This window comes from Ammospiza caudacuta, chromosome 20, assembly GCF_027887145.1.
Source record: "Ammospiza caudacuta isolate bAmmCau1 chromosome 20, bAmmCau1.pri, whole genome shotgun sequence".
NCBI lineage: Eukaryota > Metazoa > Chordata > Aves > Passeriformes > Passerellidae > Ammospiza > Ammospiza caudacuta.
In genome coordinates, this window is record NC_080612.1 from 5,955,503 (window position 1) to 5,977,583 (window position 22,081).

General features: G+C 46.3%; 1 protein-coding gene across 1 annotated transcript; it reads left to right on the plus strand.

Annotated features, from left to right (window-relative positions):
* Positions 1 to 363: 363 nt before the first annotated feature.
* LOC131566635 (3 beta-hydroxysteroid dehydrogenase type 7-like) lies at positions 364 to 15,506 on the plus strand. Its single transcript, XM_058817979.1, has 6 exons — positions 364 to 524; positions 4,876 to 5,031; positions 8,430 to 8,538; positions 13,042 to 13,141; positions 14,003 to 14,165; positions 15,067 to 15,506. The coding sequence occupies exons 1-6, from the start codon at positions 377 to 379 to the stop codon at positions 15,504 to 15,506; spliced, it is 1,116 nt and encodes a 371-aa protein (XP_058673962.1). The 5' UTR covers positions 364 to 376.
* Positions 15,507 to 22,081: the final 6,575 nt, after the last annotated feature.

The window sequence follows — 22,081 nt, forward strand, 5'->3', positions numbered from 1 at the left end:
CATGGGAACAGGGTCCTGGCAGCATCCCCTGGCAGCCCTGAGCTCCCCCAGCTGATAAACCTGCCTGTGGGAAGGGAATGTCCAGGGTGCAAAACCGACATCCAAATTTTGGCTTGAGCCTGGACACACACCAAGGCAAGCCAGAGGTGCCCCACTGGCCATGGGCTACCATGGGAGCAAGGAAAGGGTCAGAGAGCCCAGAAGGGACCTGTGCCAAGGAAAAGCTGATTTATGAGCAACCAGCTGCAGTTAATGTTCACCCAGCAGCATTCTGTGACAGCTAAACTTTAGACTTAGCTCAGAAAACACTGAGTGCACAGTAAGGTCCTGGCAGCCTCCTTCTCTCTGCTCCTCAACCACAACAACATCTGCAGCAATGGATGGGGCCTGGGTCTACCTGGTGACAGGAGGATGTGGCTTTGTGGGGGAGAGGATTGTGGAGCTCCTGTCTCAACAAGACTACATCAAAGAAGTCAGAGTTTTTGATTCAGTAGCACGAGAAGAAGTAGAAAAATACAGCACAGGTAAGAAAAGGGCACCAACATCTATTTAGTGCCCATAACCCTCCCCTTCCTGGCAGCTGGGAAAACACTGGAGATGTATTTACAGGCAGGCATGGGGCAGGAACCTGGACAAACAGACTGGGTGAGGAACAACTTCCATCTCAGAAGTTTTACAGCACTAAATCAAAGAAAAAAGACCCCTAGGGATGGATCACCCAAGAGAAATCTCCCAGTGAGGCTCTGAGTCCCAGGCAGGGCTCAGTTGTGAGGAGCCACGTGCACACAGAGGCTGTGACATGGGAACTTGGCTGCCCAGTTATCTGACACAAAGGGGCTAAAATCAACCCTCTCCTGACCTGCTCCAACCAGCCACTGCTTCTGAGGGAAACAACTAAAAATCCTGACAGCAACAGAATCAATCTCATCATCTACTGCAGGCATTGTGAAATAAATTATAAAAATAGAGAGAAACCTATAGCAGCCTTAAAAAAGGAGAGAGTGAGTCTCAGTAAATACTCAGAGATACTGAATTAATTCATTTGATCATATCCTGAGTGCTGCCCTCATGCAGGGTTGAGCACAGTGAGATTTGTTGGGGAAAAACATCCTGTTTTACTGGATTCAGGAATACCCATGCAAAACAAGCCAAGGCAGCTCAGGGTGCTCTGCTCAGCTAATGCTGGGCTGGGTTCCCTGTCTCTGGCTGCCCAAACCTTCAGCCTGCTTTGAGAGAGGCCAAAAATGCTGAGAGAGATCCTGTGGGGAGATATGGACAGAAAGGGGATGCACCCACAGCAAGTCAAGACTCCCAGGGAAATATCACTATCAGAAACCTCCCTGGCAGATGAACTCAGCAGACTGGTTTCCCCAGCTTTCAGGGAGCCAATTACCTTAAAAGCACCCATAATTGAAGAAAAATCTATTTAAACCTTAGGGAGGTGCCAAAATCCCTGCTCCAGGAGGGCTCTGTGGCCTGACACCCCAGCAAACCACAGGCAATGAGGCAGGAGCAGCCTGAGGGGCCATCCCAACCCCATCCTCTGCCCCACCACAGATGTTTGTTCTGTCCCCAGGCCACCCCATTTATCTCTGCCCCACCAGGCAGTGGGTACAGTCTGGCTCCTTGATTTCCCATCTAAACTTACAGGTAGAAGAGGTATTACAGGATTACTGTGTCTCTTTTCTTTCTTTTTAACAACAATCTCCACCATCTGCAAACCACATCCTTCCACTCCATACTGGTTTCTGCTTCAGGCTAAAGCAGCTCTCACACCCTCCTTCCTCCTCCTCTGCTCCATCCAGCACTGCAGGGCATTGCCATTGCTCCTGTCTGCAAGGAGGGCACTGAATTTTGGGCTGTGGCCTTCCCATTGCTGCAAAAAGCTGATGGATTTGGCTCTTCCATCCTGTAATTTATCCTCCTGTTTTACCTGTTACTACAATTGTGCCTTTTCCAGCTGACAACAAGCAACAGCTCCTGAGCTGCCCTGGCCCAATTTAATTCCTCCATGAAGAGCAGCTGCCTCTTCCTTGCTAAACCCAAAAACTTCTCTTTGTTCCTATCAAATTTCACTTTTTTTTTTCCCTCCCCCTCCAGACTCTGTTAATTCCATTCAGCTCATACTCAAATCCTCCAGCATGGTCCCTCCCAGTCTGATGTTATCTGCTGATTTAATGAACAAATCTGCCAGATTCTTGATGAAAACAATCAAAAAGGCTCAAATACAGCAATAAGCCCTGGAGAGCCCCAGGGCAGCCACCTACCACAGCTGGCAATTCCCTGGGAACTGTAATTCCATCAGCTTTGTGCTGTCCTTAATGGGGCTTATTTAGCCCATGTTTTACTGACTCCTTGTGAGAATGACGCTGAGTTTCCAAAGCCCTTCAAAAATCAAGATAGATGACATCAACCTGTTCCACAATATCCCTGCAGCCTGTTACCTTGTCATAAGAACAAAGGAGGTTTATCTGGCTTGATTTGTTCTTGACAAATCCATGTCAGCTGCCTCCATCCTGCCCATTATCCCACAGGTGCTCACACACACGTGTTGGAGTGCGTGCTCCTGAATTTCCTGGGGTTGAAACCAAAATGTTCTGTAATTTCCTGCCTCTTCTTTACCTCCCTTCTAAGCACAAGTGTTTCATTTGCTCTGCTGAACTCTCCCAGTGCCTTCAGAAATTCTCCAAAGTAGCTGATAACACATTAGAGCTGTAGATCTTTAGGAGCCCTGGGAAGAGCTCACCAGGCCTTGTCAATTTGGAAATTCCTCATGGTCGCTCCACACCAGCTGCCTTAACACAGGCAATGTGAAAAAGGCTATTTAACACTTCAGCCTGATGGCTTCTAGGCTTTCCCAAACAACAGAGGAGCAGAAAAATTCCCCCCAAGATTCTGCTGATGCCCTGCTCTGGCTCTCAGCAGGAGCATCCTCCTCTGCTCCTCCAGGCAAGGGTTTTATCTCTGCTCCATGGACAGCTCCTTCCTTTCACCCTCTATTCTCACTGAATCACCTCTGTGCTTTACTACTAAATTAATATTCATGCTCAATGTTAATTAATTTAATATTAAAACTCCTCAGAGTGAGTCCACTGATTGTTGGCTCTGCTAATAAAGAAATCAGCTGGACCCTTTGGTAAAATTCCTGTCTCCTCCTCCATGCCAGGCTGCTCAGAGAACACTCAACCACTTGATCTGCTGGCTTTGATTCCATCCCTCCTTCTGGGCCATGAGGAATAATCCTCTGCCCACCTTGCCCTGTTGGATCCTCTCTGAGGCTTTCCAGCCATAACAGCCCCACAGACCCTTCCCTGATTTGTGGGATCCTCCAGGAATTCCTGGCCTGAGCCCAGCATGTGTGGGGCTCTGCCCAGGACAGAGGAGACATCTCTGAGAGGAATAGAGGATTTGTGTTTACAAACCAGCTGTGGGTCTGCTGGTAGATAAAACCAGCACTGGGAGAGAAAATAAACAATGGGAAGGGTTCCACTGATTGATGAATGGAAAAATATATTTGCCTTTACAAATAAACTCTAGGTTTGCTGATAAATGAAATTGGATATTGAAAGATGAAAGAAACAATGGGGAAGAGAAACCCTTAAATTCCATAGGAATTAAAAATTAAAAGGGAGGGTTATACATTAGAGGGAAATCTTCAGTATCAGGTGTTTTGGGAAGTCTGAACCTCTCAATACCTCAGGCAATGGGGAAAGAGAGAAGGGAAATGTGGCTGGGAAATGAGGATAAAAAGGAGGCTGCGTCCTCCAAAAATTTGAGAGATCCCAGGGCAATGCCCCATGGCCTCTTCTTTTATTCTAATAAAGCCAAAAAGGACTCCTCTGTCTCCTTTTTGGACATAAACCTCTGATGTTTGTGGATTAATTTTCCTAACATCTCCTTCCCAAAGCAACCCCATGAGTGGCTTCTTGCAAACCCCTGAGGAGTACAGGCTGCTCATCCCAGCTTCTCCCTGGTCTATTCCCAGCTACAGGAAAGGAAAAAGGGAAAATCCTACTTAAATGTTACAAAGCAAGAAAATGAATAGTAGATGCCAAGAGTAGCCATGTAAGGAGCAGCTGCTCTGAGGAAGGAGGAGGTAAAAGGGAACAGGGGAAACATTCTGAGTGGCTCTAAGGGAGGAATTTCCTATGAAACTTTTTAAACCTGTTGTATTATTTTCCTTCTTAATCTCCAGTATTTGCAATTTAAACAAAGCTCTGTGGGATGTCCTGAAATCACCAGGTGTTGTTCCTAAAATTTTGTGTCTGAAGGGAAGAGTCCAGCACAGCTTCCCCGGGCCAGGTGTGCCCTGCTGCCCTTGGTGCAGGGTGGGGCTCTGCACTGACAGACACACAGACACACAGACACAGCCACTCTGCCCTACAGCTGATGCACAGCACCATCTTAAATTAAAAGCAGATGCAAACCTGGCTTCTTGGAGTCCAAAAAAAGGGAATTTTGCCCTGGTGTGCTGGATTTAAATGGCAGAGTCACTATCAGACAGTGCTTTGCTTGCCCTGCAGAGAGGGCATTCCATGCTTTGCAGGAAGGTATAAATTTTTTGTAGTTTGCAGAAAGTGCAAATGCTGATTTGATTTATATTTTTTTATTTATAATTTTTTGTTCAATTTATAATTTGTATTTATAAATTGAAATAAATTTATTCAATTTTAAATTATTAATTAATTAATAAAATCTTTATGATTTATTAATTAATAACTAATTTATTGCTAGAATTTATTTACTTAATGTAAATTTAATTAAAATAAATAAATGAATGTTTTTAATTTATAGATTTTTTGTACTTTGCAGAAAGTACAGATGCTAATTTATATTCCTTTTCCCCCCCTGCATCTCTGCATTGTTTTTCTGCAGCTCCCACTCGTGTGACAGTGATGAGAGGGGACATCCGAGACCCCGACGCGCTCCTGGCTGCCATGAGGGGGGCGCACGTGGTGCTGCACACAGCGGCCGTGGTGGACTACAGGGGCACGGTGCCCTTCTGGGAGATGAGAGCTGTCAATGTCGGGGGTGAGCCCAGACCAGGGCCCTGAGCATGGCCCTGTCCCCTCACAGGGCCCCAGGCACTGCCCTGCTCTCTCACGGGGCTCCAGGCACTGCCCTGTCCCCTCACAGAGCCTTGGGCACAGCCCTATCCCCTCATGGGTCCCTGGGCACAGCCCTGTCCTCTCACAGGGCCCCGGGCATGGCCCTGTCCCTTCATGGGCCCCTGGGCACTGCCCCATCCCCTCATGGGTCCCTGGGCACAGCCCTGTCCCCTCACGGGGCTCCGGGCACTGCCCTGTCCTCCCAAGGGGGCCCTGGGCACTGCCCTGTCCCCTCACGGGCCCCCGGGCACTGCCCTGTCCCCTCACAGGTCCCTGGGCACTGCCCTGTCCCCTCACGGGCCCCCGGGCACTGCCCTGTCCCCTCACGGGCCCCCAGACACTGCCCTATCCCCTCACAGGTCCCTGGGCACAGCCCTGTCCCCTCACGGGTCCCCGGGCACTGCCCTGTCCTCCCAAGGGGGCCCTGGGCACTGCCCTGTCCCCTCATGGGGCTCCGGGCACTGCCCTGTCCTCCCAAGGGGGCCCTGGGCACTGCCCTGTCCCCTTCACACACCTTCAGCCACATCCAACCACATTTTGTGCTACCTCTGCCTGAATCCCTCACACCCAGGCATAGAAAAGGTGCCCAGAACCTTTCTAGCAGGGAAATTCCTCCCTTTGCCCCTCTGTCCTTGCTCAGGGCAAAGGTGTCCAGAACATTTCCAGCAGAGAGGTTTCTCCCTTTGCCCCTCTGTCCTTGCTCTTCTCATCAAATCTGGGCTCAGTTTTGGCAAAGCTCTCCTGGGCCAGGGTAGATCTTCCCCTGGTGGCACTGAGGTGGGTCAGGACACACCTACAGTGGTCTGAAACTGTTTTGTGTGTGACAGGGTCAACAATTAAAATTAAACCCTGTTCTGGATAGCTCACTGCTTTCCCAGGGATTTTGCCCTGTCTATACCAGCACAAGGCTGTACCCGTTGAGCTGCACCCACCAGAAGGGAGTGATGCTGTTTTAATTAGCAGAGTGATGCTGTTTAATTAGTCAGAGTTCCCAGCTATCATGTACCAACAGGCCACGTGTAACTGAGAGCTCTACAGTCCTCTCCTCCTACCACCAAGTGCCAATTTCATGTTTGGTGCAAGTTCTGCTTAGAGAAAATGTGTTCATAAATCTAGCAAATAAGCACAGGCTATAAAAATAATGAAATCCCTATTACAGCAGCAATTCCAGTGGTACCTCAGGCTGTTAGCTACTAAAATAGTCGTTAACCAAAAGGAAGGATTTTTATTTTTTTTAAATATATATACATCTCCAACTCGATTACTGCTCAGGGCTTCGACTATTTGCTGATACATTCAAGGGTAACATTTAAATTCCAGCCTTCTTTTCATTGCTGTACTTGTTTTCAAAACTCAATGCTTTTAATAGCCTGTATTGTGCTCTCTGTGTTCTGAGAATATTCAGAGCCTGAGGGTTCCTGCTGCTTTTTAGTGGCTTTGTGAGCTCTTCCCCCTCACTGTTGCTGTGAGCTCGGTGCTTCAGCTCAGAGAGGATTTACAGAGAGCACTGAACACCAGGCAAGTCCCTTTCTCAGCAAACAAACCTCTTGCAGATGTTGGTGACATTCCCAGAAAACCACACATGCAAGGATTTTCCAGTGTGACTCTTTGAGGAGCACGGTCTGGGATGGTTTAACAGGAGCCTGTCCTGCATTTCTGCCTCCCCTTGGATGGCTCCACATGGAACTCCCCAAAATGGGGCTGCTGCCCTCACTGGGGCTCCTCAAAATCCTGAACTGAGATTAGCCTGAAGTTCTCTATTAAAATCATGGCAGATAAAAGCCTGAAGTTCTCTATTAAAATCATGGCAGATAAAAGAATAAAAATGGTATTTGATACCTGCTGTAGACTCCATGGTAAAAAGCAGGGTCAGGAGAGGTCAAGTATATAATCCTCTAGCTGGCTCCTCTGTGCAACTCAGGCCACAGAAATCCATCCAATTACTGCTCTAAGCCCAACAATTTGTGGCTAAATTGGACCATTCCTTTTCAACAGACTTGTTGCCTCAAATTAAGGGTGCAAGTTAATGGGCTATCTATCATGGCTTTCAGCAAGCCATAACAATGCTGAGGAGTTGTGGTGTGGCCATGGTTAATTATAATTTCTGGCCAAAATTTACATCTTCTGCTTTGATTCCCTCCTCTGTTTCAACCACTGGCTGCTGAAATCCTGTTAGAGCCCTGTTGACTGAATTGAAGAGTTCTCTTCTACAAGAATTATTTTTTCCATCGAGTCACTTAAAGACTTTTTAATCTGCTTTTTGTTAAGCTGAATGGATTTTAACTCAGCTGTTTCCAGTGATGTTTCTCACCAGGGGTTCTCAGTTAACTTTACATATTGTGATAGGCTTGTGGAGAAGCACATTGATTCTTTTCCACTGGGATTTCAGATGGATTCGTGTCCTTGGAAATTATCCTAAACTCAGGATTTCCTTGGTAATTTCAGATTATGCCCTTAAGAGCAAGGAGAAGAAAATTCACATGCCCTCCCACACAAGGTCTGCAGACAGGCTCAGGGCAGAGCCTGCTTAGCCAGGCACAAATAGTGTGGAGATTTCTGGAAGCCAGCCCCACAAACTTCCTTTCAGATCTGCCTTATCAGGTCTGAAGGCTCTCAGTCCTTGTCATTGAGGCTCTCACAGGATCAACTTGGATCAAAATCACAATGAATGCAAAAAACCACCCCTGAAAGAGTCATAAATCATTCAAACCCACCAAAATACTCCAAAATAACCACACTAACCACACACACTGACCAACTAATTCAGCCAGAACAACCTTCCTTAAAGCAAACCATGTTTGGGATTTGTCTGGATTTCACGTGAATTTGTAAGCTGCCCTCATTATTTTATTTAAATTTCTGCAGCTATCAGGAGTCCGATGGAGTGATTTCACCCTGTAGCACCCTGCAGATCTTCTACACAGCAACACATGCAACTAAAACACTGATCCTTTGCCAGAAGGCAGCACTTCACCAACAACCTGCCCCCAAATGAAAAAAAAATTGAGTTTTTCTCTGCCAAACCCTCAGCTTCTCTTTGTTAGCAGCTCTAAAGTCCAAGTTAAGTCAGTTGCCAATGGCCATGGATGATCAGCCACATCAGAGCTGTGTATGTGACTGCTACTCATGTTATAAACTACTCATGTTATCAACCATCCCCTCCTGAGGAAATGCAGCCCTCACCTGGGGCATTACATATTTTCAGCCATAAAAAGATGGATTAGTTCTAAGTTGGAAAAATGCTGGGAATCTGTTTTGATTTGCACAACAGGAATCAAGGCAAGGTGGTTGAATGTTTGTCCTTTCCATCCTGCCCCACAGGAACTGAAAATGTGGTGAGGGCCTGCTGTGCCCTGAGCATCCCATACCTGCTGTACACCAGCTCCATTGCTGCTGTGGGACCCAACACCTCCTGTGAGCCCCTGCTCAGGTGAGCCTCAGCAAACCTTCTCCTTTTACTCTGTTTGTCCAGTCAAACAGCAATGCAACTGCAGCCAGATGGATTTGAGCTACCAAGGAGAAGATTTGTGTTCCCCTTCTCGTTCTTGAAAACCTTTCCTTGCTGCTCTGCCCATTTAGGAGCCATGGCTCTTCCCAACCTAAGCCTGGCCAGTGATTCCCCAAGGTGAGAGCACTATGGCCCAGCTGCACTGCCAGGCTGTCCCTGGATCTACAGCCCTGCTCCTCAGAGCCCTAAAATCAGTTTCAGATAAGGTTTCACGTGCTCAGAGTTTGGGATATGGCCAAATTACATCGTGCTGTTGGGTCAGAGGTTTTGCTCTCCCTCACAATGAGTCAACTCAAAGGGCAGGTGGTGCCACACTGCCACCACCACTCTGCCCCTTCTCCTCCCAGCTCCACAGGGAACTGCTGGCCAGCCTGTGCCCATCTCCTGTTAGCAAATGTGGGCAAATCTCATGTAGCATTATCCCAGAAAAAAGTAATTGCCTATGAAGACCTAAGGGACAGAGGCATTGGTGTGAATCTGCAGGATTCAGGTTAGTCACATCCTTCTGTTCTGTAAATTGTACCCTTCTATTACAGGCCTGCTTCTGGCCTGTAAATTGTACCCTTCTATCCCTCAAAGTCCTTCTTCCTGGAACATGCTCATGGGAGCTATCTCCTGGGCTTCAGGGAACTTTATGCTCAACCCTTCTCCTCTCTCTGGGCTCCCATGAGATTGAGCCACAGACCCAGAAGCAGCAGCAGACCTTTAGAAAACCCTCTGTGGCAAAGCTGGGATTTGGATCAATACAAAGACAGTAAATAACAGTTTTGGTCAAAATAACAGTTTTGAGGGTTTTTTTGCTTTGATCTCCAGAAGTGACTTTGACAATCAGCTGACACCCCTGCTCAGGATTTGGGAATACTTTTGTATTCCTGAGGCAACAGCACCTGCACCTTGAGAGAAGGGCTGATATTTCTGAACAAATATCTTAAAAAACTTCAGGGGCTGAAGTTTTAGGTTAAATTTGAGGGCAGTCTGATGTGTACTATTGGAAGGCTCCTTGCTGATTTCAAGCCTGGTTGTAGCCACATAAACTGCTCAGCCCATGGAAATGTGTGTGCCAGGGGAGCTGGCTCCAAGTCAAGTGGTGTCTCCACAGGCAGCCAGGCTGGGCACAGCTGCCTCCAGTCATTTGGTTCTAGAAATTTGAGCCCAGCTAGAAAAGACATAACTTAAAATTGCCTACAAGCCAAAATTTCATGCTCACAAGTAAGTTAAGGCATAAGCCCCTTGTTTTGAAAAGTGTCTAAGCACTCAAATCTGTAGAATAAATGTCTGGTTTATGGAAAAATCCATGAGAGCAACTCAATCCATTTGGGACCAGAAGCACTGGAGACTGTGTCACTGCAAAGCTATGGAATTTGGACACCAGCAAATACAAATAATTCCTAAGAATTCATGTAGATACAGGCACATGCTTGTCAGTATTTTGGTCCTGTGAGTTAAGAGAGAGATGTGAACAGTCTTGAAAAATCAGCCCCAGATCTTGCCTAATCACAATCCTTTGGCTTGTAATGGTGGCACCAGCATGGGCAAGAAAACCCACCCAGGCTGATGCTCATGGAGCCGTGAACAGCCTTTCCCACCACAAACACAAACAAAGCCATACCTGGAGCCTTTCACTCATTTTGCAGAACACAAAATGAGTGTTCTGTTCAGATTCTCCCATTATCCTGAGAGGAAGCCCTAGAGAGGGGTCTTCATTCTCCAATTACTTTGATTTTGAATGAAGGGAATTAGATAATGAGAAGAATCAGCCTCCCAGTGAAAACTTACCCCACCTGTCTCAGGAGGGAGCCCAGGGATGTCTGGGAGCAGCAGAACATGGCTCTGCTTTGCAGACTGAAGGCACAGGTGATGCCTTTCTCTTTTCTCCTCTTCCCATCTCCCCACCCCATCTGTTCTGCCCTCTCCCTCACAGTCCAGGATCCTGCCTTTTCCTTTTCCTTTTTTTCCTTTTCCTTTTCCTCTGTCTCCCTTCTCCATCACTGCATCGTAGAATTTATTTCCCTCCCTTTTACGTGCAGGGAATTGGCACAGACAAAGCAGGAGGAGCCTCTGGCCGGGGTGATGGGCTCAGGGATAATGCTCACACCTCAGCATCCAACAATAATAGAAAATGCCTCTGTCAGTCTCAATCCCTGGGAGACAGGCACTGCTGAGATACCTTCTGACAATGGTGCTCCACTCTGATTAGCGTTCACTTATCTGGGATCGTTTTGAAAAGCAAGAGCATTATGCTGAGCTCTTTGTTACTACCAAGCTTCAGAGGGGTGGGGGAAGGCACACACAGCACAGCCCAGGAACAGCAGGCAGGTTTGTCCCTTTGTGAGGCTGCTGCTTTTCAAAAGCTTTGCAAGGCAAAAAAACAGGGGAAAAAAAAAAACCAAACCAAAACCCCAAAAAATTGATTAAAAAAAAGAGAGAAAGCAATTAAAACTAGAACTTCTAGATAACCCCCCACTAATTGTCTTGGGCCTCTCCTGGGCTTGCAACAAACCTTGCACAATCAATCTTTTGTCTTGCTTGTTTTTTGGTTTGTCTCTTGTTCATGCCCTGTAAACACAGGGAGGCGAGGAGGGTTTTGTGATAGAAGCCCAGGGTGTGTGAGGAGTCTGCATTTCTGATGCTCCTAATTTATTTCTGTTGCTGTAGTGCAAGGAGAGCCTGATCTCAGCTGGGATATCTGACACACAACATGCCAGACTGCTGAACAGGCAGCGGCCAGGCAGCAGCACCGGCCACGTTTTACACAGGGAGATCTGAGCACAGAAAAGAGAAAACACTTGCCAAGGTCAAAGAGGGAGCCTGAGCCAGAGCTGACTCTCCCAAGGCCCAGTGTTTGACAAGAACACCTCTGCTGCAGATTTGCTGGGTGAAGTCCTCACAGGCCACTGAAAAGGAGATGTCTCTGAGCCCATCTGCCACAGGAGGGTGAGGATTCCTCTTTGCCGTGTGTGGGGTACCCCATGCCTGGCAGGTCCTGGTTTGCCAGGGTGGATTTCTCTTTAACAGAAAAATATAGAGAAAATTAATTTAAAAATGGGAAGAAAGTCTCCAGCAGCACAAGAAGGGAGGGAGAGCCCATCTCTGCTACTCAGGGGAGCAAGTGGATGCTCCTTCGCCATGCTGCAAGCCAGGTTTCTTCACTCCAGAGCCCTCTGGAGATGTTAAATCAAATCTCATGATGGCCTCAGGCTGATCTAAAACCACTGGGATGAGATGCTGACACCCTCTGGGGAACAGAGCTGCTTTCTGCTTTCTCCTTGGAATTATTCCAGGCCCTGAGAGGCCAGTTCCATGTGAGATCCCACATGAGGTTTTCCCCTTGGCACCTAAGGAGCAGGTTGCCTTCCAGCCACAGCCCAGGGTTCCCTGCTTGTCCTTGGCCATGGGTTCTTCGCTTCTCCTTCCCCCTAAGGGTAATTTGTGAGGGGAGATGGAGGAGCAATCCCAGCCCAACCCTGCTGATTGCAAGGCTTCCAGGAGATCTCCAGCAGCTCCACCACATCCCCAGCAAATGCCTCCCAACTTTAATCAACTCTGTGAGAAAATTAAGTAGCAGCTTCTCCTTTTAGTTTATGGCTCATGGGAGGCATTTCTCTGCCCTTGATGAAAAAATGAAGTAGAATTGCTCTCATTTTCCTGCCCTCCATCTTCTTGTGCTCTTTTTACCTTGCTGTGAATTGCTTAAAAATGTCACTCTGCTGCCTTCTAATTTGCCTGATGGAATGTTATTTCAATCCTGCTATTAGACAAAACTAAAATCCAGCTCTGAGAAAGCAGTGCTCCATGCAAACCTGCCTGTGAACACCCTGAAGCACCTGGTGCTCCTTGGGGCTTTATTCCTCCCAAAGTGCAGTGAGGAGCTCAGATTCCCATTGCTGCCAGGCAGCAGAAACCCCTGGGAGCAGGGAATGCAGAGCAAACCAGGCTGGCACAGATGTCCCTGAGCCCTGTGCTCTGCCCCATTGTCACTGTCACATTTTCTGAAAAATCCCTCAGCCAGGATTTCTTCTCCTGGGAAGCTGAGAAGCCTCAGAGAAAAATGAAAACAATTATGATCTGATTCGCTTCTCCTGTGTTTTGCTGCTTTGGAATGTGGTTGGAGACTGTTTCTACAAAACAGAGGTTCAGGTGATTGTTTCATTGGTTTCATGTGAATTGTTTTAACTTAACGACCAATCACAGCCAGCTGTGTCGAGGCTCTGGAGAGAGTCAGGAGTTTTTCATGATTATCTTTTAGCCTTCTGTCAGTATCCTTTCTCTATTTTTTAGTATAGTTTTAGTATAGCATTCTATAATATAATGTAATATAATATGATATAATAGCCTTCTAAGAATCTGGAGTCAGATTCATCTTTCCTCCCCACAACAGAGGACCCCACCCCATGGTCAGTCCCTGTCTCCCACAATCTGTTCCAGAGGAAATGAGGACACTCAGTACACTGGGGAAGTGGAGCTGCCCTATGGGAAGACAAAAGCCATGGCAGAAAAAATTGTGCTTGAAGCCAACGGAGCAAAGGTACAAAATCCAGTGATAGCACCCCTGGAATTACAGCACAGGGCAGGGGGAAGAGGGAGATGGAAAAACCCCACAGCTCCTGGCTAAGTGTGTGTCCAACCTCTGCCTGGATTTGATGCATAAACCACATTGTCCTAAGCCTCCCAAAGCCTGATATTCCCACATCAGCAGGAAGCTGCCAGACTCTCCCAGGATCACAGGGTGCTTCTCTTTGAGCCTCTACTTCAGCTCCAGCAGGAGTGTGACTTTGGAAAGGGCTGTGCTAAATTAGGGCTGAAGGAACCAGGTTCACCTAGTTCATACTGAAAAAATGTGTAATTTTCAGTCTTTCCAGAGTGACTTAAGAACTAAAAATACTGGTATACCTAGGGCTAGCCCCCTGTTCAGTGTTTTAGGCTGGCAGCACAGCCAGCAGACATATGAGTTCTTCTAGACAACTGAGAATATAAAACTGAGACTTGTGCTCTAAACCACTGCCTGGAGCATCTCTCCCCCAGTCCCACTTTGAGGCCAGCCAGTTGGGCTTGCTGGCTTGCTGTGGTACCTGGTTTTGGTTGTTGCAAATCCTCTTTTATGCCCCAAACTGCAGAAGAATTAATGCCACCAGCATTCTCAAGGAGCACCATGTGGGTTCAGGTGTCCTGTGAAAAAAAAAAAATCAAACTGGGCACCTCCTTGTGTTTTCAGGGACCCAAAACAGGTACTAAGAATGCAGGGCAGCTCTGCAAATATTCACTCCTCTAGGCCAGAGCTCCCAGGGTTTGGGTTTATTTGTGGGAGATTTTTCTCACTGTGGGAGATCCCATCTCTGGATCCATCCAAACTGGATCCATTCCCTGACCTCCCTCCCTGATTTTGCAGCTGAGCAATGGTGGCACACTCAGGACCTGCGTCCTCCGTCCCAACACCGTGTATGGGGAGAAGGCAGGGTTCCTGCAGGAGCTGTACTTGCTGGCCAGAGCCAGGAGGGGTGTTCTGAATTACCTGGAGCCCAAGGACACCGAGAGGAATCACACCTACGTGGGTGAGTGAAGGGCTGAGCTCCTTGCATGGGTGCTACCAGCTTTAGTCACAGGGGATTGTGCACGTCAGCTTAGCCATAATCTCCCCAGACTGAGAGATCAGCATGGTGAATGAGCACAAATGGGTTTGGAACCACAAAACTTAGACTGGCTAAAGGATTTTAAAAGCAGCTTCTTATTACTATTTTCCTGGCAAGAGTTTTCTTTATGCCCTTTGAGAAGTGTTTCAGGGATATATGGGCAGCAGAGAGAAATTCTGGCTGTGTTTTTAAAATGTTTTTGCTAGGAAAAGACATTTCTTCATTAGAAAAAAAAATTAAACTACCACTACTTATCAAGTTCTTTACAGAAAAGGCTGCACTACATGACCAGTTTTAGCAAGCACAAGAAATTACTCACAAAACCTATAGGAAGAATTTGTTTTGGTGCCTTTCAGGGGGGTGTAATTCACCATTAGATCATGCAGGCATTCAGTGATTTCTGTGCAGCACACTTCTATGTCTTTTTCCAAAAGTGCAGATTTTGAAAATGCTGTTAGAGAAGGATCAGGCCCAGATAAATCAAGTGACTCCTTCAAAGGCTCCCAGCAGAGGCAGGGATAAAACCCTGGAGCACTGCCTCCTATTCATCCTGCTCTCACTACAAACCACTGCCCTTTTGCTTCACGTGAACCAGGATCACAAGGCACATTAATTGTCCAGCTCAAAGGGGACACCAAAGGTTTAAAGGCTCTTGGAGGCCTGGATTAACTACTCAGTCTCTGTGCAGCACAGCTGAGCACACACGAGTGCCTCCCTGCTTCCCAGCACTGAAGCTGGCACACCCAATGCACTCATTCTATGGTGAGCAGGGAAACTGAGCTCCCCTTGAATGGCTGTTTGTCTCCCTCTGTTATTTCTGCAGGGAATGTGGCTTGGATGCATGTCCTTGCAGCAAGGCACCTGCAGCTGAAGGCCGAGCTGCTGGCAGGACAGGTGTATTACTGCTATGATGACACCCCAAGCAGGAAGGGTTTCCTGGTCAGGCACCAGCTGCTGTCCAGTGCAGACCCCTCAGTGAGGCTGGGCTCTCACATCCCCTACTGGAAGATGTGGGTGATGATACAGCTGCACAGGATCATCAGGGCCATCCTGTCCCCTTTCTGGAGGCCACAGCCTTTCCTCAACGTGCCCCTGCTGAACACCATAGTCACCACCTTCTCCTTTGAGACAGACAAGGCCTCCAGGCATTTTGGGTACAAGCCCCTCTTCACGTGGCAGGAGAGCAGGCTCAGGACTGCACAGTGGCTGAAAGCAGCTGCAGGGAGCCTGGGACCCACCCAGCTGCAGGAAAAGAAGAACTGAACAGCAATTTTGGGGTAAGGAGGTTGCTTCTCACAGCAGCAGGTTTCATCTGAATTCACAGAATGACCAGGTTGGAAGAGACTTTCAAGATCGTGGAGTCCAACCCAGCCCCAGCACCTCAACTAAACCCTGGCACCCAGTGCCACATCCAGGCTTTGTTAAACACACCCAGGGATGGAGACTCCACCACCTCCCTGGCCAGGCCATGCCAGAACTTTAGCACTCTTTCTGTAAAAACTTTTTCCTGATATCCAACCTATATTTCCCTTGGTGCAGAGAAGGGAGCTTCACAACCTGCACAGACCTTTGCAAACACAGAAATCCTGGTACAGAAACAGAGAGGGAGAAAATCTCACAGGCTGCAAGCTGTGACACCCTTGCCATGCCAAAATCTCAGCTATTTTGTGTCCCATGGGCATTTGAAACCTTCCCTGCACACACACAGGACTTGCTGGCCTCCCTCATTGCCATGGTGCCACCATGATGAGGGACTTGTGGGAACAAGAGAGAACAAGCTCAACTGGGAGATGGTGCCCAGAAAACTCCTTTGTGGTAAAATCAGTGAGCCAGCTCTGTTCCACAGCCTAGGAGCTCCACAGTTCTGCTCCACAGTCTGGTCTTGGACATTTGGTGGGGTGGCTGTACCTGGCTCAGACACTGAAGGGCTCTTCAGTGATAGTTTTGGGGAGGACAAGCAAAACCCAGCAGGTTCTTGCTCTGATTTAGGGTTTAATAAAAAGTAAAAAGAGAAAATTCCCTTTTCCAAAACTGCCTTTTGCAAGATGCTTCCTGTTATTCAATATTCCACATGTAAAGAATATCTATTTCAAAATATTATCCCTCTAAAAGAAAAGTCCCCGATCTTTTGTTCTAACAAGGCAGAGGCTGATTTAATTTTAATTGTATGGATGGAGAAGTGATGTCTACAAGCTTAAAGGTGGGATCCACGTATTTTGTAACTCCAAGTCTCTTACCACAGAGCTCTCCAATGGCAAAACAAAGCAGATTAAAGCCCGTATTCAGCTGCTGTGCTGGCAGAAAGCAAGTGAAGTGAAGGCCTTAGGGGCTGCATTTATGCTAAATAATGTTTGAACTTGAGGAGGAAGAGGTCATTTCAACTCCTTGCATGGCTCTGGAGCTGTACAGCCCATCTGGGAGCAGCATTTCACAGATGATATTTTCCTCACACAGATGGGGCGGGCACTTCCAGGAGATTCACAGCAAAACTGTGGTTTCTATCAGTTTATCAGCTTCTCTATTTTTAAGACTTGCAGAGAGGCTGGTGAATCTACATTATGCACAACTGAGATGTCAGTTTTCACTTGAGCTTGGAGGAATGGGATATTTTTACAATACTGGCTCAAATTGAAAATAAACACTGTTAATGTCACACTTCTGTGTTCTGTGAATCTGTACCCGTCTCTTGAGTGTTCTTGGAGTAAAAGTATGCATATGCACAAATAGAAGCTTATTTTAATTACAAGTGCCCTGATACTCCTGGAAACAGCAAGTTTCAGCATGGCATCCTTGATGGAAATGATGAAAATTTGCTTCCTGTTAGTCCTGGTAATTACCCAGGAAGGAAAGTGGAGCAATACAGTGAGAGCTGCCAAGTTAAATTCACACTCATGAGAGAATTCTTTTTCAAAATGAGCTTACAGATCAGAAATCAGTTCTTTTGGTAGTTCATTACTAAGCTCATATAACAATAAGTTTGGCCCAAACTGTTGCAATCTGCTCACAGAGAATTTGAGAAGGTGAAGTGTGTAAATTACCAGTTCCCTTCTATCTTCCCCCTTCCACTTGTGCTGGGAGGGGTTAAGAAAAGGGATAATAAGATTTCTGATTTTTATATATTCATTACAAGTCTCTTCACAGTTTTTTTGCCATTATCCAAATGGTAATTGACAATTTTAACAATGTGACAAACAAATACACCTTCAATTCCTCATGCACATCCCAGAGCATCTCCACAGCGCATCAGTGCTGGCCTCAACAAGTTTTGATGCCTCTGAAATTATGGATTTATCCTGCCAAAAAAGAGCCACTGGGTGGAGCTGCGAGGCTGGGAACAGGTCCCTCCTCGTGGAGCCTCACCAGGATTGAGCTGCGTTCTGCAAGGACTGAAATCCCTGCCCAGGCAGCGAGGCTGAGGGCTCTGTCCTCACTCTGTGCCACTGGGAATTCTGGCCTTCCCTCCCCTGGCTGGAAGCAGTCACAATTTTATCTGCACGTAGCCCTGGAATCAAAGACACTGAGGAAATTGTTTTTTCCACTCACAGCTCATTAGAAAAGAATAAAAGTTTGCTTTTTGTTTTTAAAAATAGAATGGATTTTGGCCCTCTGACCTCTGAGGAACCTTGCACAAGCACAACAGGCTGATGCCTTCAGTCCCAGTCCCTCAGTAATTCCTTTGTGGGATTTGGAGCTGCTGAGGATATCAGATGGGAGAGTTGTCAAGCCCCAGCACTATCCCAGAGATTAATGCCTTACAAGCTTGCCTGCTTTCATAAACCTTGCTGGGAACCTCATCATGCTTTTGTTCCTGTCCTGCTCATCATCACCTCTGAGTCTGATGCTTATCAGGGTGCAGATGACATGCAGGATAAGCAGAAGGGATTTTCAAAGGTGGTTAAGTGCTGGATTTTTCAGATGTATCTGAATTAGCTGGCTGCTCAGCTTTTTTAATACCTACTCACCTCCCAAGCTTTGACAAAAGCAACCAGAGGATTCCCTTTCCCTGGTCATGGTAAAAATAGGGGAAAAGTTAGACAGCAAAGCCTCTGTGCTATTTTCCAAAAAGATGAGTAAGCTTCCTTTGGCTGCCCTGCCTTTTGGCTCCTCCAAGCTAATGCTGCTGCAGACTTCCTGTTAGATCCTTGATTTTATCAGATTATAACTTGTTTTCCCCTGGCAATGCTTTATTTCTTTCTACTGCATTGGGTTGTCATTGGCTTTTCTTTTCAGGGTCTCAGCCTTATTATGTAACAGCAGCAGCAAAAAAAGAGAAAAGAAAAAATATTTCAGATCTGTTTCTACTTCTGGAGAGGAGCCTTTGTGCACAATTACTCATCCAAGAGATTCAGCAGGTATAACTGCTTCCCCCAGGGGCTCCATTATATAATTGGATTTCAGCCATACAAATTAAATCCTATCTTACCCCTTAGTTAAGCCAGGCAGTAAGTATTTAATGCTAATATCCCTGACAACTATTGCAGGGAGAAGCAGAGCTGAAGCACAGAGGAGACAGATGCAGGCAATCTCTGCTGCAGGAGCAGGGAGGATGAGCAAGGACTGACACCTGCTTGTATTTTCAACATGGCTAAACTTCTCCAGGATGGGCCATGGCTCAGCTGGAGCTGTTGTGTGAGCTGGAGGAGGGCTCTCCCTTGGTTTTCCATGCTCAGGAGTGCTCACCCCCCAACACACACACTTCAAAGAGCCACATGCCTAACCCTGTTTGAGTTTCTCTGGAAGCCTCTGTTCTTGTACAACGTCTGAAGGAAGCAAATTTAGCAAAATTAAAACTCAAGCCAAACGCAAAACCAGGCAAAGAATCCCCAAATTAAAAAGAAAATCTCGACTGAGTTACTTATTCATCTGCATTTTCTGCCACGTTCGGTCTTCTCCCGGCGTGTTCCTGTGAGACAAAGCCCTCTGGGCAGAGCCCATCTCTTTTGGTGTCTGGTACATCAGTCACAGAGTCAGGGCATGCTAATAAAGCAAAATAGATTCATGGTAGGAGTTAAACCAGTCAGTCTGGTCCTGTAATTGGAACATAATCTCATATTGACAGTGTTTAACTCAGGATGCACAGGGAGCAGATGGCACCAGGCCAGGCCCCATGCGAGGATTGGGAAGATATTTTCCAAGTCCAGCTTGTGATAGATGAGAAATGTGATGGTTGACTCTCACAATCAGAAGGCAAATATTATGTATGTATGTTAAGAGAAGTTTTTTAGATTTATAGTTATGTTTTACCCCCCTTGTGTTGTTATCAGGGGGTGGCCTGGGTTTGGGACATTTGGGAGGGTCACTCGTTACTATGGCAGCACCTGATCTCCAATCAAGATTTAATGATCTCCACCACTGGACAGTGAAGAAGGAGATGGACAGAACTTTGGGAGGGGCTAAAGGGTTAAAAGGCCCTTTGTGGAGAGCCCTTGAGGTTTCCACAATGGAAACCTCCATTGTGAGGAAGAGCACATGGTGGGAAAAACCCCGGCACCATAATATTTTCTCTATTCAATCTTCTGTTGTATTTTTGATAAGGTTTTAATAAACTTTTCACATTTTTGAAAGTATTGTTTCTCACAAGCTCCTGGACCTCATCTGAGATGTCAGAAGCTTTGCTTCCCAGAAGGGCCTTAAGCTCCTCACTAATCGTGGTGTACAGAATTCACAGAATCACTGGGTTGGAAGAGACCTTCAAGATCATCGAGTCCAACCCAGGCCCAGCACCGCAACTAAACCCTGGCACCCAGTGCCACATCCAGGCTTTGTTAAACACACCCAGAGATGGAGACTCCACCACCTCCCTGGGCAGATCATTCCAGCACTTTATCACTTTATCACCCTTCCTGTAAAAGACTTTTTCCTAATATCCAACCTGTATTTTCTTTGACACAGCTTGAGACTGGTTAAAGCCCCACACACTGCTCTGCACAGCCTGGCTGGCAGAACTGCCGTGGGAGCACTGGGACAGAGTGGGAACAGCATCCAAAGGGCAAAAAGCTCCCAAATCTGCTGGGTCAAACAGCCCCAGAGCTCCCCATGCTCCTGGGGGCCAGCAGGGACACCCACCGGTGTCACCTTCCTGCTCCTTTTGTCACCTCCAAAGCTCCAGTGGCACAATTAACTCCACAGAACACGCTGGCTGACTAATTCCTTTCTCTGAGCCCAAAATGCTGAGCTAAAGCTAAAGCTAAAGCAGGTGAGAGGAGAGGAAGCACATTTATTCCAACTCATCCCATGGCAGAGTCCAAGTGCAGACACAGACTCAGCTTTGCAAGGGTGTGGGACAAGAATGCCAAGCTTCTTATAGCTGCTACGGGAAGTTTAAATTGATTTTTCTCCATTTCAGCAATTAATTCCCATTAATCAACTCACTCTACAATGCTGCACAATAATTCACAAGTTTTATGTATTATATGAATAAAATTGCACATATATTTTTATGTGATTTTCATTTAATTGAATTCCATGGAGATTTATCTGCTGGGTTATTAATAAATCTTAATATGGCCTATAACACTCAATTGATATTTAATTAACCTGCAATAACTGCCTTGTAAAATGTAAATTAAATGCCTTATTTTTTCCAGGCATATAATGTTAAATCAAATTCTTCATTCTACCAGCAAAGCAAGAAAAAAGTGGGGAAAAAACAACATTTCAGGCAACCAAACCTTGCACCTGAAAATATTTGATATTTAAAGAGCTTCAAACTGGAAATTAGACCCATGCTTTGTAATCAGTTCTTCTCTTGAGGAGGTACTTTTCCACTCTTCCCACTTTTAAAGATCACAGAATTTGGGTGGATTTAGATGAAACAACAAAATCTCAGGAGACTTGAAGAGAAGCAAGACGCACCCATTACTAATAATAAGGTTGCAAATTCCTGTAGGTATTGTGGTATTTGGCATTTTTTCTGAAAATCTTGGCACCTAGAGTCACATTATTAAATGAGAATGTCAATTTTCATTTAAAAATTAAAAAAAAAAGGAAAGGAAAAGGAAGATATTAAAGCCCTTTGATAGGGGATGTTTGCAAACCTGAATGTCAAAGGCATGAGAACTGAGAGACAAAAATACATAAATTTTGATCCTTATCTTTAAAAGTATCAGAACTTTTTGAGACTGAGATGTTTGAAAACTGGGAGGTGGCAACAAATGATCAAAACAGCCTTTACAAGAAAAGATGAGAACAATCCAAATTATATTTTAAGATCAAACTCTTCTCCTCCCCCTCCCCTAGCAATTTACATAGATCTACATTAAATACTGCAAACTGCAAAAACAACTGGTTCTGACTTCCAAACCAGGAGAGCTGGCTGCCTTTGCAAGGTGATTTGAAAACTTCAGGAGACTGACTGTCCAAAATTGATAAGTCTATAAAGTTTTACTGCCACAGCATCTAAATGTAGTATATCTTTCTTTTTTAATGCATGGGGGGGGCAGTCTGTCTCTCAGTATTTTATTAGAGTATTTCCACCAAAGGACAGTAACCCTCACTGTCTGTAATCTGTCTGCATTAGATCACTTTAAAAGGTATTAAATGGAAATAAAAAGTTAAATGTACCACGGATTTTAAGGGTGTCACAGCATGGAAGAATGAAAATGAAGAGAATGGATTGTGACTTGCAGTGAATGAACAGAAATAAATCCAGAGCTGCTGGAAGGGGAAGCCTGTCCCCACTCAGTGTTCATCCTCTCCAGTCACCCATTCTCATCCTCCTCCTCCTCCTCCTCCTGCATCCCACCCCAGCCCACCCCAGCCCAGGGCAGGGATTCCAGCCCCTTCCAGTGTTTTACTCCACTGGACAGACATGGCCATGGGAGGGTTTTTCCCCCTAG

What these genes read in the sequence shown, in the direction of transcription:
- LOC131566635 (XM_058817979.1), top strand. Translation starts at nt 377, where the DNA reads ATGGATGGGGCCTGGGTCTACCTGGTGACAGGAGGATGTGGCTTTGTG. An exon ending in GAGAGCTGTCAATGTCGGGG is followed by an intron (nt 5,032 to 8,429) that starts GTGAGCCCAGAC and finishes CCTGCCCCACAG; the next exon opens with GAACTGAAAATGTGGTGAGG. An exon ending in TCCTGTGAGCCCCTGCTCAG is followed by an intron (nt 8,539 to 13,041) that starts GTGAGCCTCAGC and finishes AATCTGTTCCAG; the next exon opens with AGGAAATGAGGACACTCAGT.